This window comes from Dermochelys coriacea, chromosome 2, assembly GCF_009764565.3.
Source record: "Dermochelys coriacea isolate rDerCor1 chromosome 2, rDerCor1.pri.v4, whole genome shotgun sequence".
In the NCBI taxonomy this organism is placed as follows: Eukaryota; Metazoa; Chordata; order Testudines; family Dermochelyidae; genus Dermochelys; species Dermochelys coriacea.
Genome location: NC_050069.1, coordinates 178521458 through 178536028, shown reverse-complemented (window position 1 = coordinate 178536028; position 14571 = coordinate 178521458). Strand labels below are relative to the sequence as shown.

Sequence of the window (14571 nt, the reverse complement as noted above, 5' to 3'; positions counted from 1 at the left end):
AGATCCCAGTAACCTGGTTGAGAGGCTTTGAATTACAATGAAAAAAGGATTACCCACTAAGTGATCAGAATGAAAAACACGGCTATGATTAAGTTAGAAGTAGATAGCTAATTAAGGGCCAGAAGTGGGGAGCCTGACATTGAGTACACTCTTACCCCCTCCCCTCAGTAGCCCCATTGAGATCGGTGGGAGTATTGGAGGAGTAAATCAATGCTGATCCTGAGTAACAGGTTCAGAATCTGGTCCCAAATGCTTGCAAGGTTATAATTTTTACCTTTTCCTCTCTACCTTTTGAGGCATCCCATTGGGATGCAATAATCTGTAATGCCAGTGCACTTCTTGTTAAGCACAAAGGCAGGCCACTTCATGAATAGCAGTAACCCCTTCCTCAGAAATAGTGAGTTCTCTCTTTCCCCTAATGATACCAAAGCAGCTGCTATATGAACATCATGGGAAAAGGATAAGCAAATTGAATTTCCAACTCACATGCCCTAGTGGAATATCTTGGTGCCATTTGCAGTGCATGCAATATAATATTCCACTTTACTAACATATACTTCATGCAAAAATAAAATACAATACATATCAATATTGGCACTTTCCAAACTTGTGACACAGTTATAAAAATACATTATGCAATTAAAATATCACTGGACAACAAGAGGGGAAAACCTGGCAGTCAGTACTACCATAGGAACATAACCACCAATTATACATTTTCTGGAGCATTAGTTATTCCCCTCACTTGTTTGTGTGTGAGAGATTATATTTGCTCCTGGGATGTTTTCTAAGCTTGCCACTTGGTGCATCCAGAATTCTCTGCAATTGATGCTGCACCAATAGCTACAGAATCCCAATTCCAGACCCTGGGTTAAGAGGCATAAAGGCATGGATTCAGTCTGCCTCCTCTTTAAAGCATCTTCTAATTACCAAGAGCAGTGGCACTTTCACACCATGAGGACTGGATAGTGCAAGAGGATGCCATGCAGTAATGTTGCTTTTCAACAGCATTAAATATTCTAAGGTCCAGGGTGGAAATGAGGATGGGGAAAATACAAATGAATGATGTTACAGAATTTGATTAAATTTAAAGAATTTTAAATGTAAAGCTAGACAAAATGAGAAATCAAAGCAGCAAGGACTTGCAATGAAGACTTGAAAAGTGAAGTTAGTTCTTATGGTTGTTTTTGAAAGAATGAAAGCTCTGTGTGGTGTTTCTTCAGATATTTCATAATATTTGTAAAACTTGATCTGAAATGTAGCAAAGGACTTTTGATGGCAAAACGATACATAGAAGACCTCATTTACAGGAAATGATATCATTCCAGCACAGTTTGCAGATATCCCACAATAAACCCAGCTTGATGCCACAGCAGATTAGTGCACTATTATGCCGGGTTTCATCCGAAAGGCATGAGTCTGTTTTAGCACGTTGTGGGGGCATTCAAGATAATTACAATGTGTCCAGCTGCTTGAGCCGAACACTACAGTAGCTATGGGAGTTTTTTTTCCTACCCAGAGATGGGACACAGTGTTAACTTGCATACAGTGAAAATTGCTTTAAAAAAATGGGGAAAGAAATCTGAAATTCAGAGGCTAGCAGTCACTGTTGCTTTGTATGACTAAAGCGGTGGCATTTGGACAATATGGGATGGAAGGGTAAATAAGATAATTAATCATGAATAAGAATCAGTTGCCTTTGATGTCATTTCCTGTAATTAGGTTTAGTCTTCAGGCATTTGAGGATCATGAAAAATTGATCCTGAACTACGAAAAGTGAACTTTAAAGCCTGTATTATGTAGCATACTGAATTCTCGGTATTTTGTCACAGTGCTCATTTTGTGTTTGTTTACCTATCTATCTGTATATACCTAGATATATGATGGCTTTCCATTGTAATCCGTTGTAAATTACCTCTGCCAGTCAATTAGTCAGGCAGGCAGGAAGTCCCACCCTGGCAGAGCATCAGTGTAAGACTCTTCTTTCTCAATTTTCCCTCAGACACACCATCCTGAGAAGCCACTTTTTCCTACCACAGGAAGCCCAAGAGAACACTATAGCTAGCAGTCTGACAGCCAAACTGAACCCTGGCCTTTTGTATCCTGCCAGGTTTGAAAAGCTGGACATCACCCCTAAAAGTGCCCAGAAGATAAAGCCGGTGCTTGAGCGGTGGATGGCTGAGGCTGAGGCCCGCCATCGAGCAGGTATGCAGAACCTGACTGAGTTTATCGGAAGTGAACCATCCAAAAAGCGCAAGAGACGTACCTCATTCACGCCACAAGCTCTTGAGATCTTGAATGCCCACTTTGAGAAGAACACTCATCCCTCTGGGCAGGAAATGACAGAGATTGCAGAGAAACTGAACTATGACCGGGAAGTAGTTAGGGTTTGGTTCTGCAATAAGAGGCAAGCACTGAAGAACACAATTAAACGCTTAAAACAGCATGAGCCTGCGACAGCAGTCCCTATGGAGCCCTTAACAGACTCTCTGGAAGAAAACTCCTAAAAAGAAAAAAAGAGAAGAAAAAAAAAGGAAACACACAAACAAAAATGTAACCATTTGAACTCTGAAAATGCCCCTCCATCACCCTTGTAAGTAAAAGACTGAGAAAACTACAAGATGGACAGAATAGTTTATAAATGTCCGTGGGTTTTCCTATATAAAAACAAAAAACAAAACAAAAAAGCCACCAAACAAAAACAAACAAAATGCACAGCACTTAGTGTGTGTGTGTGTGTTGTAGAATTAGCTCCCCCCACCTACCCAAAAAAGCCAGTTTTTTAAATGGACTTAAAGCAAACCAAATAACTGCTTACTTTTTTTCTGTGTATTATGAAAATGTGAATATGTTTTAAGGAAAAGAAAAAAAAAGAAAAAAAAAACCTTTTATCTGTTTAAAAGAGAATACAAGCCTGCCACCTGGAGGAGTGATTGTAGCCTTTCAGGTATCAAGTGCTGATTCACTATGAAAACTATTAACCAAAGTCAGAAACATGGCATTGCAAACTAGATTGTTAGTCTGCTCTTTTACAAGCGTAAAATTGTGTTATGAGTTTTTACATTTGTACTTTACAAAGAGGAAAAAAAATAGCACGATTAATTTCTTCCACCCTTTGTCACACCCCCTACAGGTGGATATAACAGATGTTAAAGCCATTCCATGTGCTCACAAACACACATACACACACATACACCTTTTTTTTATCTACACAGTTTTGCAATCTCCAAGTGTTTGTGTGCCAAAATGACTTTCTTTTTATTGTGAATTGTGGGGTTCAGTATTTTTCCCCTAAAAGTGTAAAGTATTGGTTTCTATTTTGATTTGTCTAACACATTTCCTGCCTCCTCCCTCTTCCCCCAATACTGTTTAAAGATTTTTAAAAGAAAAGTGAAACCTAAACACTTTTATATAGATTATGTTGAAATGCAATAGAGGACAAAGAAGGATTAGAATTATGTCTGAGGAACTATCAGTGTAGCACACACGCACAGTGTTGTGCTCATTGTCAACAGCATGGCTCCTGATTTCTCTGTCCTTTGGCCATGAACCTGGAGAGGTTACCAAAACTAATTTTGTAATATAAACTGCACACTTGGTTTCATACTGCATCTATGTTACGGTTCTGTGTGAAGCAATTTCTCTCCAAAGTCTGCTAGCCAAAGAAGTTTCGTGAGAGTCCGATGAAAACAAACAAATGGACAGGTCAAGAAGTAATGAGGACATTTTGATCATTACACCCTTGTGGACTGTTTTACTACTTTTATCCTTCTGCCTTTCTTTTTTTTCTCTCCTTTTTCCTCCTGGCACCGACGTTTTCCCTATCGACTGCTACTCTTGGAAAGTGTGTGGGTTTGTGTGGGTGTGTACTGCCATGGCAGGCTAAAAATCCTAAACAATCAGGATTTGGGAACAATGCATTAAATATCCTTTGGGAATGGGGGAGGGGGGTCACTTGTGACATTTTTCATCTGAAAAAAACATTTTTTGAAGGGCAACTTAGCTCACTCTGTGGCTTCATTTCCTGATGGACTTGGCATCTTCTAAAACTCTGTGGTCATTGGATCAAAAAATATATCAAGGTGCAGAGAAGGAAAAGGGTGTGGTGTGACCCTCACCTGAAAAACTCATATACAGATCCAAACTTCCTTAAATTCTGATCCAGGGTTGTGGGTTGGGCTATTGTAAAGGTAAAGGCCACATCCTGATCTGGACTTTCCAAAAGTTCACATCTGGGAATTAGGTTCAGTCTATTGTACAGATGTAAAGTAAAATTCTGCTCTCAGTTATGCTGGTATAAATCCCAGTTAACTCCACTGACTTCAGTAGAGTTGGTCTGGATTTTTGAGAGTCTAAATGGGATCTGAATCAGTCCCAGAACTCTGGAACCTTCAAATTATACCTGCAGAATTATTTTTTTCAAGAACTCAGGGCCTGATCCAAAACCCACTGAAAGCAATAGAAAGACTCCCATTGACTTCAATGGGCTTCGGATCTCACTCTCTATGCTTTATTAATGGAATTCACCCTGTAGTATGAGAAAAATCTCTGCAGGGCCCATGGAATTTTAAGGCTCCAGAGATCACCTTCCATGTGTGGCACGGCATCAGATCTGAGCTGCTCAAAGGTGAAGAGTGATGTGGATCCACTGTCCCAGGTTGGACTCACTCTAGTGAATACTTTTTAGGCTTTAAACTTCAGCAGGGTGTATAAGGATATTTTTGTTGTTCTTTTTTCTGAGGGGGGAAAGAATTGTTATAGTCACTTTCCCTGCTGTTGAAATGTAAATATCTATGAAAAATAAAATCCTACTAATAAGTGCAGGTAATTTTTTAAGGGGAAACAGAAAATAAAAATCCCTAATCCAAGCTGTGTATTCGAAGTGATGAGCGAAATAACTTCATAGCAACGTCTGCCCCTCTGGGTCTGCTTCTTCTTTTTCTTCTTCTTTTCTCTTCCTCAAGCACACCTGTATAGCTAGTTAGCTAATTAAGTAAAGTTGTGGTATGTATATTTGTGGCTGCAACTGAATTTATACAATGATCAGGAGACCACTCAGAAACCAGCTTGGAAACTATGAAGAATAGACAGTTTTTGGAAGCGGATGCTCATAAAATCCTATCCATCTCTTCAGTATACAACTAATTGGACTACAGCTTGTCCAGTCATTAATATCAGCAATGTGATCATCCATTCCACCACCTCTGAAACTCCACACACACATTCAAAATCAACAGCCCTGGGACCAAAATTGTCATCCTTGCTCTATCAAAAAACTTAGAGGTCATATCTCCCAGGAACTGCTCTAAATTCTGCAAAGAAAAATTCCCTGAGAAGGAAAGTTAACCAAACAACATATAAAGGATGCTAAATGTTTAAAAATATAAAGCAGTTATATAAGGTCTAATCTATTCAAAAGTACATACTGGAAGGATATAACTAGGACAGTGAAAATGTAAAATAAATATAAATCGCCAGTTTGGAACAAAAAAATGAAGCTCATCCCACAGTCTTAAAACCATTCATGTGCAGTGATTTTTTTTTACAGCTTTCTAATTTTGTATTATGTTTTGTAAATTATTTATAAGGTATTGTAATGCTTCTTGTATTAATTTTTTTAATGAACAGATTTTTGCTATAAGGCATATATGGTGCCTGAACAGATTCTTAGGAGATAAATTATGTGTGTCTCTTTTTGTTTTATTTTGTTACTGGCTACATTTCCATTTGTAAACAAATTTCATATATCAATTACATTTGAATACCTTTTAAGTTTCCATGTGACAAAAAGGTAGGCTGCTACCAACAAATGAAACAAGAGACTCTCTAGCAATGTATGATTGTATATCGTTTTTGCAATTTGTTTAAAAGGAGATTTTTTAAAAAAACATAATTATTTGACTAATGAACCACAAGTAAAATTTTTGTTCTGTTTTTGTCTTTTTATGTTTTCCACTAAAAACTATTTTGAACAGTTTAAAAAATCAAACGCATTCAAAAGGTTCCGGTTTCTTTATGTTAGAACTGAAAAAAAGAAAACAAAGAGAGAGAAAGAGAGAACAAGAAAGCAAAAAGGAGCTAGGAAGGAACAAGTAGAGGCGTATCAAAGAACTCAAGCTATAACCAAAAAGAAATATGTAAAATGCCTTTGCTCGTCTTCTCAATGCTGGACCAAAGCTCAATGTATGTAGGTATATGCACATTGTATAGATATGGCTAAATGTTGCTGACAATCTCGCAATACTAAACTGTTATTATTTAAAAAAAAGAAATACAGAAATAAAACTGTTCATCAGTGTTTTACCTCAGCACTCTACTTGTACCCAGTTAATGACCAACACTCAAATAAGAAATAAAATAAGAGAGGAAATTGATTTCCATGTCAATGTTTGACTGTAAAATCTGTTTGGATAACATTTTGTAATGAGCTTTTTGTCATGTGGTTTGCTTGTTTCCAACTTGAGATTATGTGGGGCACATTAGTTTATTTATTGTTAAAAAAAAGTGATATTACTATTTCTTTTTTTGTCCTATGTGCTATAATCTACAGAATGGTCACCAGGGTCACTTATGAAGCACTGCAAAGAGATCTGCTTTTCCATGCATGGAGCATGCAGCAGGAAAGATGGCAGTACGAAATGGACTGTATTGTGTTATTTAAAAAATAATTTAAAAAGGAGTTGATTTGGTGGACTTGTGACCAAGAAGCCAAACTGGATATTTAAAAGCTCCTTACTGCTCTGACTTTGAAACCAAAGCTGATTTATCTGCACAGGTTGCTTAACATTTTAAAAAAACTGACAAAAACTGTACTTAATCTAGAGCAATATCTGTATGGTCAGTAAAGCTGCACTTTGTGTATTTCTTAACAGCTTCAGATCTGTCACTTTTAATTTGTACCATAAAAAATAAAGAATTGTTTGACATGAAAAATAAGCTTGTATCGTGTTTATCTAAAAACTCATGCATTATTCACATGATCAGAGCGCATGTAATTTCACATCAGTTCAATAAAAAAAATAGTTAAATGCTTGAAAGAAAAAAAAAATCCAGTTGCTGCCATTGGATGCACCTTTTCCTGCATGTTTCTGAACACATAAAAATATTAACTTCTCAAGTGGGCATCCAGGTTAGCATTAGCAATATCTAGGGCCCTACCAAATTCACAATCTGTTTTGGGCAATTTCACGGTCATAAGATTTTAAAAATCGTAAAAATCATAAATTTCATGATTTCAGCTCTTAAAATCTGAAATTTCATGGTGTTGTAATTTTAGGGGTCCTGATCCATAAAGGAGTTGTGGGGGGACTGCAAGATTATTGTATGGGGTGGTTATGGTACTGCTCTTACTTCTGCCTTCAGAGCTAGGCAGCTGGAGAGCAGCAGCTGCTGGCCGGGAGCCCCGCTCTGAAGACAGAACTGCTGCTAGCAGCAGCGCAGAAGTAAGGATGGCATGGTATGGTATTGCCACTCTTACTTCTGAATTGCAGCTGGCAGGGTGCCACCTTCAGAGCTGGGAACCTGGCGAACAGCTGCCGCTCTCCAGCTGCTCAGATCTGAAGACAGCGCAGAAGTTAGGGTGGCAATACTATGACCCCCTAAAATAACCTTGTGACCTCCCCTTCAACTCTCTTTTGGGTCAGGCCCCTCAATTTGAGAAACACAGGTCTCCCCATGAAATCTGTATAGTATAGGGCAGTGTATCCCAAACTTGGGACATCACTTGTGCAGGGAAAGCCCCTGGCAGGCCGGGCCGGTTTGTTTACTGGCTGCGTCCGCAGGTTCGGCCTGTCGCAGCTCTCACTGGCCACAGTTCGCTGTGCCCGGCCAATGGGGGCTGCAGGAAGTGGTGCGGGCCAAGGGACGTACTGGCCACCGCTTCCCACAGCCCCCATTGGCCAGGCATAGCAAACCACAGGCAGTGGGAGCCGCGATCGGCCGAACCTGCAGTAGCAGCTGGTAAACAAACCAGCTGGGCCCGCCAGGGGCTCTCCCTGAACAAGCAGCATGCCAAGCTTGCGAAACACTGATCTAGAGTAAAAGCACACAAAAGACCAGATTTTATGGGGGAGACCAGATTTCATGGTCCGTGACGTATTTTTCATGGCCGTGAATTTGGCAGAACCCTAGCAATATCTTATTAATTTCTGTATAAATATGGGATGCAGGGTAGAGATAATGTCTAAAGAATATCATAGTCATTCAGGTAAGTTTGTATCATCCCCAGGGCCAAATGAAACACAACACAAATGAAAGTTAAGGCTAGAACCACTGAGTCTTCCAGTGTACCACAGCTTCCATAACAAAGCAAGATAAGTTTAGGAAAGAAGAGAGTAGAGTTGACTAGCCTGATTTTAGCCTTCTATATTTGTCTCGAAAGGTTTCTCTCACATTTTTTGCGTAATTTATATAGCTTCACTCTTCAATTCTTTCTTCATCCTTTGTGACTATGGTAGTGGGTAGAAGGAATACTTTCCATTAGAGTGGGTTGAAGAAACTTTGACAGAACCATATTCCTCAGACTATGCCATTCAATCAAAATCAAAATGCTTCACAAAATTGGGTCAGTTTTGTTGGAATTTAATTTTGGAAGAAAATCAGAAAAAAAAATTTGACAATGTCAAAATGTCCCATGTCAATGTTTTCAGAACATTTTGAATTTTTTAAATTTTGTATTCATATACATTATAATACAAAGTTTTACAGAGTCAAAACTGAAACAAACTATCATTTGGATTTTCCCTCACAGAGAATTCTGAAATGTTCTGGTTTCAGTTCCATTCGGAACTAAGCCAGATTTTGAAATCTCAAAATCCTTCATGAAGCTGGACTTCCATTCTCCACACAGCAATAAGAGATCCATATGAATGGTAAAGGACAGAAGTTCATCTGCACTGGGACACCCCAGCTGTTTGAACACACACCATAGTAATAGCTGAAGCTCCTTTTGTATGTATTTTGAGACAAATCACAGCATAACTGCTCCAGCACAAGTGTGTTGGGTACAGGAAACCCTTTCCCTTCTTCTGCTTCCATGATGTGACTATCTGCATTTCCAGAGCACAGAAGGTGGGAAGTTGGGAGCGCTAGATGGAGGTCCCAGAAAATGTTGAGCACCAAAAGAGGGACTGGACAGAGATACTGTATTTATGGCTTATTACAACAATCTGTAACCCACAACCCTTTCTTTTTGTCCTGTGACTGCACAGGTGTTAATGGGCCACTCTTCCCCCCAAGTGCAGCAAGTTTCAGCGCTGTAACGTGGCAGTGTAGACAGTGCACCAATGCCAGGAGCTGTGCTCCCAGTGCTGATAACTACTCCCCTCGTGGAGTAGTTTTTTTACAGTGCTCTCTCCCAGTGCCGATGAAGTGAGCTGTAGCTCACGAAAGCTTATGCTCAAATAAATTTGTTAGTCTCTAAGGTGCCATGAGTACTCCTTTTCTTTTTTGCGAATACAGACTAACATGGCTGCTACTCTGAAACGTTGCTAGTGAAGACATACCCTTAGAGTACCTTTCCCAGACCTGAAGACAAGCTCTGTGTGGCTCAAAAGCTTGTTGCTTTCACCAACTGAAGTTGTTCCAATAAAAGATATTACCTCACCCACCTTGTCTTGTCAACACTAGACATGCTCCCAAACCAGCATCAGTAGAAGCCTCTGAAATGGCTTCAAAAAATCTCAGCCAGTTTCCCATCCCTAAAAGACAAATTCCTAGGTGCTTGACTATACCTTTAGGCCTCAGCCTATGCAGAGCACTGGAGGCAACGAGCCCCAGAGGCATAATTCTTCCTAGAGCTCTGCACTTTGTGGAGAGGCAGAGAGGGCAGTAATCTGCAACACTGTGACACTTTCACTTGACAATGCATAGTCATTGCCTGCCTACTGCCCCTGCCCCTCCCTGCAGATTTGCTTCATGGTGGGAAGATCTGGCATGCATCTTCTGCAGTTCCCACCCCAGTACCCAGAGGTAAGACCAGGTGACCATGTAAGGGAAGGAAAATCGTTACACATCCTATTCCCTGGGCAGCCATATTGGGACTAGTCACAGTCTAGTGCTAGAGCTGGAAAAACAAAGTGCTAATATTGGCACTGACATTCTCTTCTGCTGAGTTTAACTTCAATGAAGTGAAAGCTCCAGAAGCAAAATAGATTCATCAGGCAGGAGTGTTCTCTAGAGACTTGGCTACATTTTTATCTGGGGATTTACCATGTCTCTAAATAAACTGGTTAAGCCAGTAGTCTCAATATGAATCGTTCCTGTATGAGATGGTGATCTTAAAAATAATTGAGGAGTAAGTGTTTCTTCTATGCGCTACACACTGGCATGCTTTCTGTCTCGGTCACAATCAGTTACACTGTGCAGTGCTCTGTGCAGAAAGGTTCAGGACAGTCAGAGTCCCTCGTTTCCCTAGCTCCCACATATTTTAAACTTAGAACCAGGTAGCCCAGAGAAAACATCCCATACTGGCTCAATAATGTCTGCCACAGACATCTCACCAAAGCAGTAGCAGGGAGTGCATGTACAAGCCTGGTATGATATAAAACCTGTCATTTTCATGTGTTGGCGAAAAGCACTGAACTTGCCATCATATGCTAATCATTTCCATCACTTCATAACCCCAGATACCTTCCTGTACCACTCTAGGCACCAACCCAATGGTCATTAGTGTGAGCGGGGCCTAAGTCACAAAACTCAGATCTGGATTCAAATCTGGATTTCAAACACCTCCAAAAGTTTGGATTATGGATTTGACTCAAGCTCATCTTTCTCTCCTCGCACACGCGCACATACACACACAGTAATAACCAAACACAGCTGTTTTGAAGATGATTGACATTTTGGTTCTACTCACATAAGTAAGTTATTCACATGCATAAGTCTTTCCAGGATCATTCAGATAACTTTGTTACATACTTTATTATTTTTAAAACACAAACCACTGAGGGGAGACAATACCTTTCCACAAATGTTAGCTGCATGTACTTTCTCAGTTCTACCCTAGCTACCAGTGTTGAACAGTAAATCACTGCCATAAGCATAAGGTACAAAAAGCTAACTGAAGGAATTTTTCTGGGGAAACAGTAAATCATAGAATCATAGAATATTAGGGTTGGAAGAGACCTCAGGAGGTCATCTAGTCCAATCCCCTGCTCAAAGCAGGACCAATACCAACTAAATCATCCCAGCCAAGACTTTTTCAAGCTGGGCTTTAAAAACCTCTAAGGATGGAGATTCCACTACCTCCCTAGGTAACCCATCTCAGTGCTTCACCACCCTCCTAGTGAAATAGTGTTTCCTAATATCCAACCTAGACCACCCCACTAAAACTTGAAACCATGCTTCTTGTTCTGTCATCTGCCACCACTGAGAACAGCCTAGCTCCCTCCTCTTTGGAACCCGCCTTCAGGTAGTTAAAGGCTGCTAACAAATCCCCCCTCACTCATCTCTTCTGCAGACTAAATAAGCCCAGTTCCCTCAGCCTTTCCTCATAAATCATGTGCCCCAGCCCCCTGATCATTTTTGTTACCCTCCACTGGATTCTCTCCAATTTGTCCACATCCCTTCTATAGTGGGGGGGGATCAAAACTGGATGAAATACTCCAGGTGTGGCCTCACCAGTGCCGAATAGAGGGGAATAATCACTTCCCTCAATCTGCTGGAAATGCTCCTACTAATACAGCCCAATATGCCGTTAGCTTTCTTGGCAACAAGGGTACACAGTTGACTCATATCCAGCTTCTCGTTCACTGTATATAGATCACATATAAAAATGGGGGATGGCAAATACTGAAAAAAATCCACAAATATTCTGTCATATTTTTGCACAAAATTGATTCAATTTCATTCACATCCCTGCTGTATTTACTCTTTCGGGATATTCTAGCAAATGTGCTAACTGGTAAGTAGTGCTCATAGACACCTCAGATTTCAAGTGAATAGTATAGACAATTCACAGAAACAGAATTTAAAAAATCATAATCAAGAGCATTTGCACCTGATTCTAATAATTATTTCCCCTTCCTCTCCCCTTAAATCTGGGAACAGACATGTATAGTGTGTTCTATGTTTCTAAGCAAAACAATTCACATTTCAAGGATCAAAAGCCTGCACTGACACACACGCACGCATAATCTCTAGAAATCAAGAAACCTTCACAGCAATTATTCAGAGAGTAATTTAGAATAAAGAATACATTTCAGAAAGTCACTATCTGTGATCGTTTGTTAAAAGCAAAAGAGGCAAATTAACTGAATATGTTTTTTGTTTTGAATTATTAGCTCAGCTCTGTGCTGTAATACAAAAGGCCATCAGCACCTGGTATCAACAGTGCAGAGGATCACAGTAGGTCAAGTTTATGAGGAGTCTGTATTATTTATAACTTACTTTCTTTTACTTTGGTTAGAGGTGTGATATCAAAAATCAGTCTGGAAATGATTTGAATTTCATAATAAAACTGAAATCTGCCCTTTCTAAAGAAGCTAATATAAAAAAAAGTTTAACAATGTGATTTAGAATTTCTTTAGAGGACCATACATACTTTTCCTAAATCAAATACAAACCTGGCCCCATATTCCGTAATTCATCCTTTTGAGAGAGATTTTATGAGCGGGTTGAAACCCCTTTATTGATTGATTGATTGATTGATTGATTGATTTAAAACCATGCTGAGATTGATGGGTGGACATGCATCCTTCAATTTACTGTAAGGCTAAATTAAGCACAAGCTCCCATGTAAGACAAAAAAAAGGGTTATGTGAACCCACTCAGGAGTTTTGGACTGTATGGATGGAAGGGTTTTGCTGAGTATTGTTTTGCGAGAAGGTGAGTGTGAGGGAAGGCAGGCAGAACCCAGCACCAGCGAGAGAGAGACAGGCAGCAAGCAAGCCAAGCAGCAGGTGTAACCCTGGGAGAAGCCTAGAGGAAGATTCTGGGTCATGGCTGCGTCTGAAAGAGGCATGGGCTGTAAGCAAAGAAGCCATCCCATGGTTTTGGTTCTTCCTGCATTTACAGAAGCAGGACTTTGTACATTCCTTATAAACAAACAAGACAACTTCACAGAACATACCGGCCTCCATCATCACTTTTTACTCCCAGCTGGAACATCCCAGGGCCCTGAACTTTGACTAACCTCTTGGGTCAGAAAGGGACAACAGAGGGCAGGAGGGGGAAAAGTTATATTTTCAAAAACTTAGATGGTTCGTGAGTGCTCCTTTATTTTAATATCATAGGCAGTTTTAATTCCACCCAGATGATGCAATTCTGTGACATTTATGATCCAGAAGTAAAGGCCCAATCCTGTACAAAAAAAGTGCACCAGGATGGTGCATGCAATCACAACAATTGCATAAGTAAGTAATCATTTTTGCATGCAGTTAAATGCCTAACTAGCCAATTTTTCATGGGATTTACATGCATAATCACAAGCATGTAGGAATTGGCATACTGACTCAGAACAATGGTCTGTCTAGTCTAGTGGCCTGTCTCTGACAATTGCATAGAAGAAACCCTGCAGTACGCAGTTAAATCACAGTGCAAGCACTTTTTCTCCACACAATATTTAGGACTCTATTTTCTTTAAGTTTGTTCCTTACTGTGAGATGGTGATAAGTTTAGAAGCATGTGTAATGTCATTTTCACCAAATATTCATTTGTCGGTGAGATTCAACTGAGTATTTATGTGGTAATTTACACAATCTATTTAGCTGAAAGTGGATTTCCACTGTTAGTGCACTGAAAGAGCTATTCAAGTTACCTGACTTCTGATAAAACCTGATTATAAGATGCTGGAGTTATTAACAAGTAAAATATGAGGTGGTATTTTGACTGAGCATTTGTATCGCAAAATCTCTAGGCCATTAATGCATACAGGTGCAAAATCAACATATCAGGTTCGCATCCATTAACTTCAGGAAATTCAGGTCTGTTTAAGGCCACTTCTGCAAACACCTGTCAGCTGAATCTGGGAAACTGGATCAGTCAATTTACTTTTGTGTGGCTGCCTATAACAATGTGCTTGAGCGAATGAGGGGTTTTACCTCAGCTTGGTTAGTTGCCCAGCTGATTGACTTTGGAGTAGGTCTTTCACGCATTGGATTCCAGAAATGGACAGTGTTTGTACATCTCCTTTTAATGCTGGTTTGATACTTCAAAAAAAGCTATAAATCTCTCTACCTCTCTACATGTCTGTGCTAAATAGGTCAATCTAGGGAAGCAAAGTCCATACCCAATTTAATTTATAGGTGTAAAGGCTGATCATCCCTGGTAGTGAGGTTTACTGGTCTCCCAAGAACCGCTGTCCTCAGCAATTTAGCCATTCCAAGGAGTGTAAGAGTACTCAGTATTTTGTGAATGCTAGTGAAGTCATACTCCCAATTCAGTGAGTTGTCTTTTAGGCTGCAGTAAACTTCACTTACAATCTCATGATAATCCCTGTGATTGGCATATGCATATCTGTATCCCCACAGCGCTAATTTCCTGGTTTTTTGAAGGGGAAGACTATTCCAGAATGGTGGTAGCACATCATGCTGCAGCTTAGGAGATCTGAGTAAGGCTCCAACTACTCACGCC

General features: G+C 39.9%; 1 protein-coding gene across 1 annotated transcript in view; it reads left to right on the top strand.

Annotated features, from left to right (window-relative positions):
* POU6F2 (POU class 6 homeobox 2) overlaps nt 1–7154 on the top strand; it is a 371816-nt gene extending 364662 nt beyond the window's left edge. The window contains exon 10 of the mRNA XM_038388395.2: nt 2003–7154. Coding sequence (XP_038244323.1) covers nt 2003–2507 — 505 coding nt within the window. The 3' untranslated portion in view covers nt 2508–7154. The remainder of the gene's footprint in view (nt 1–2002) is intronic.
* The last annotated feature ends 7417 nt before the right edge of the window (nt 7155–14571 follow it).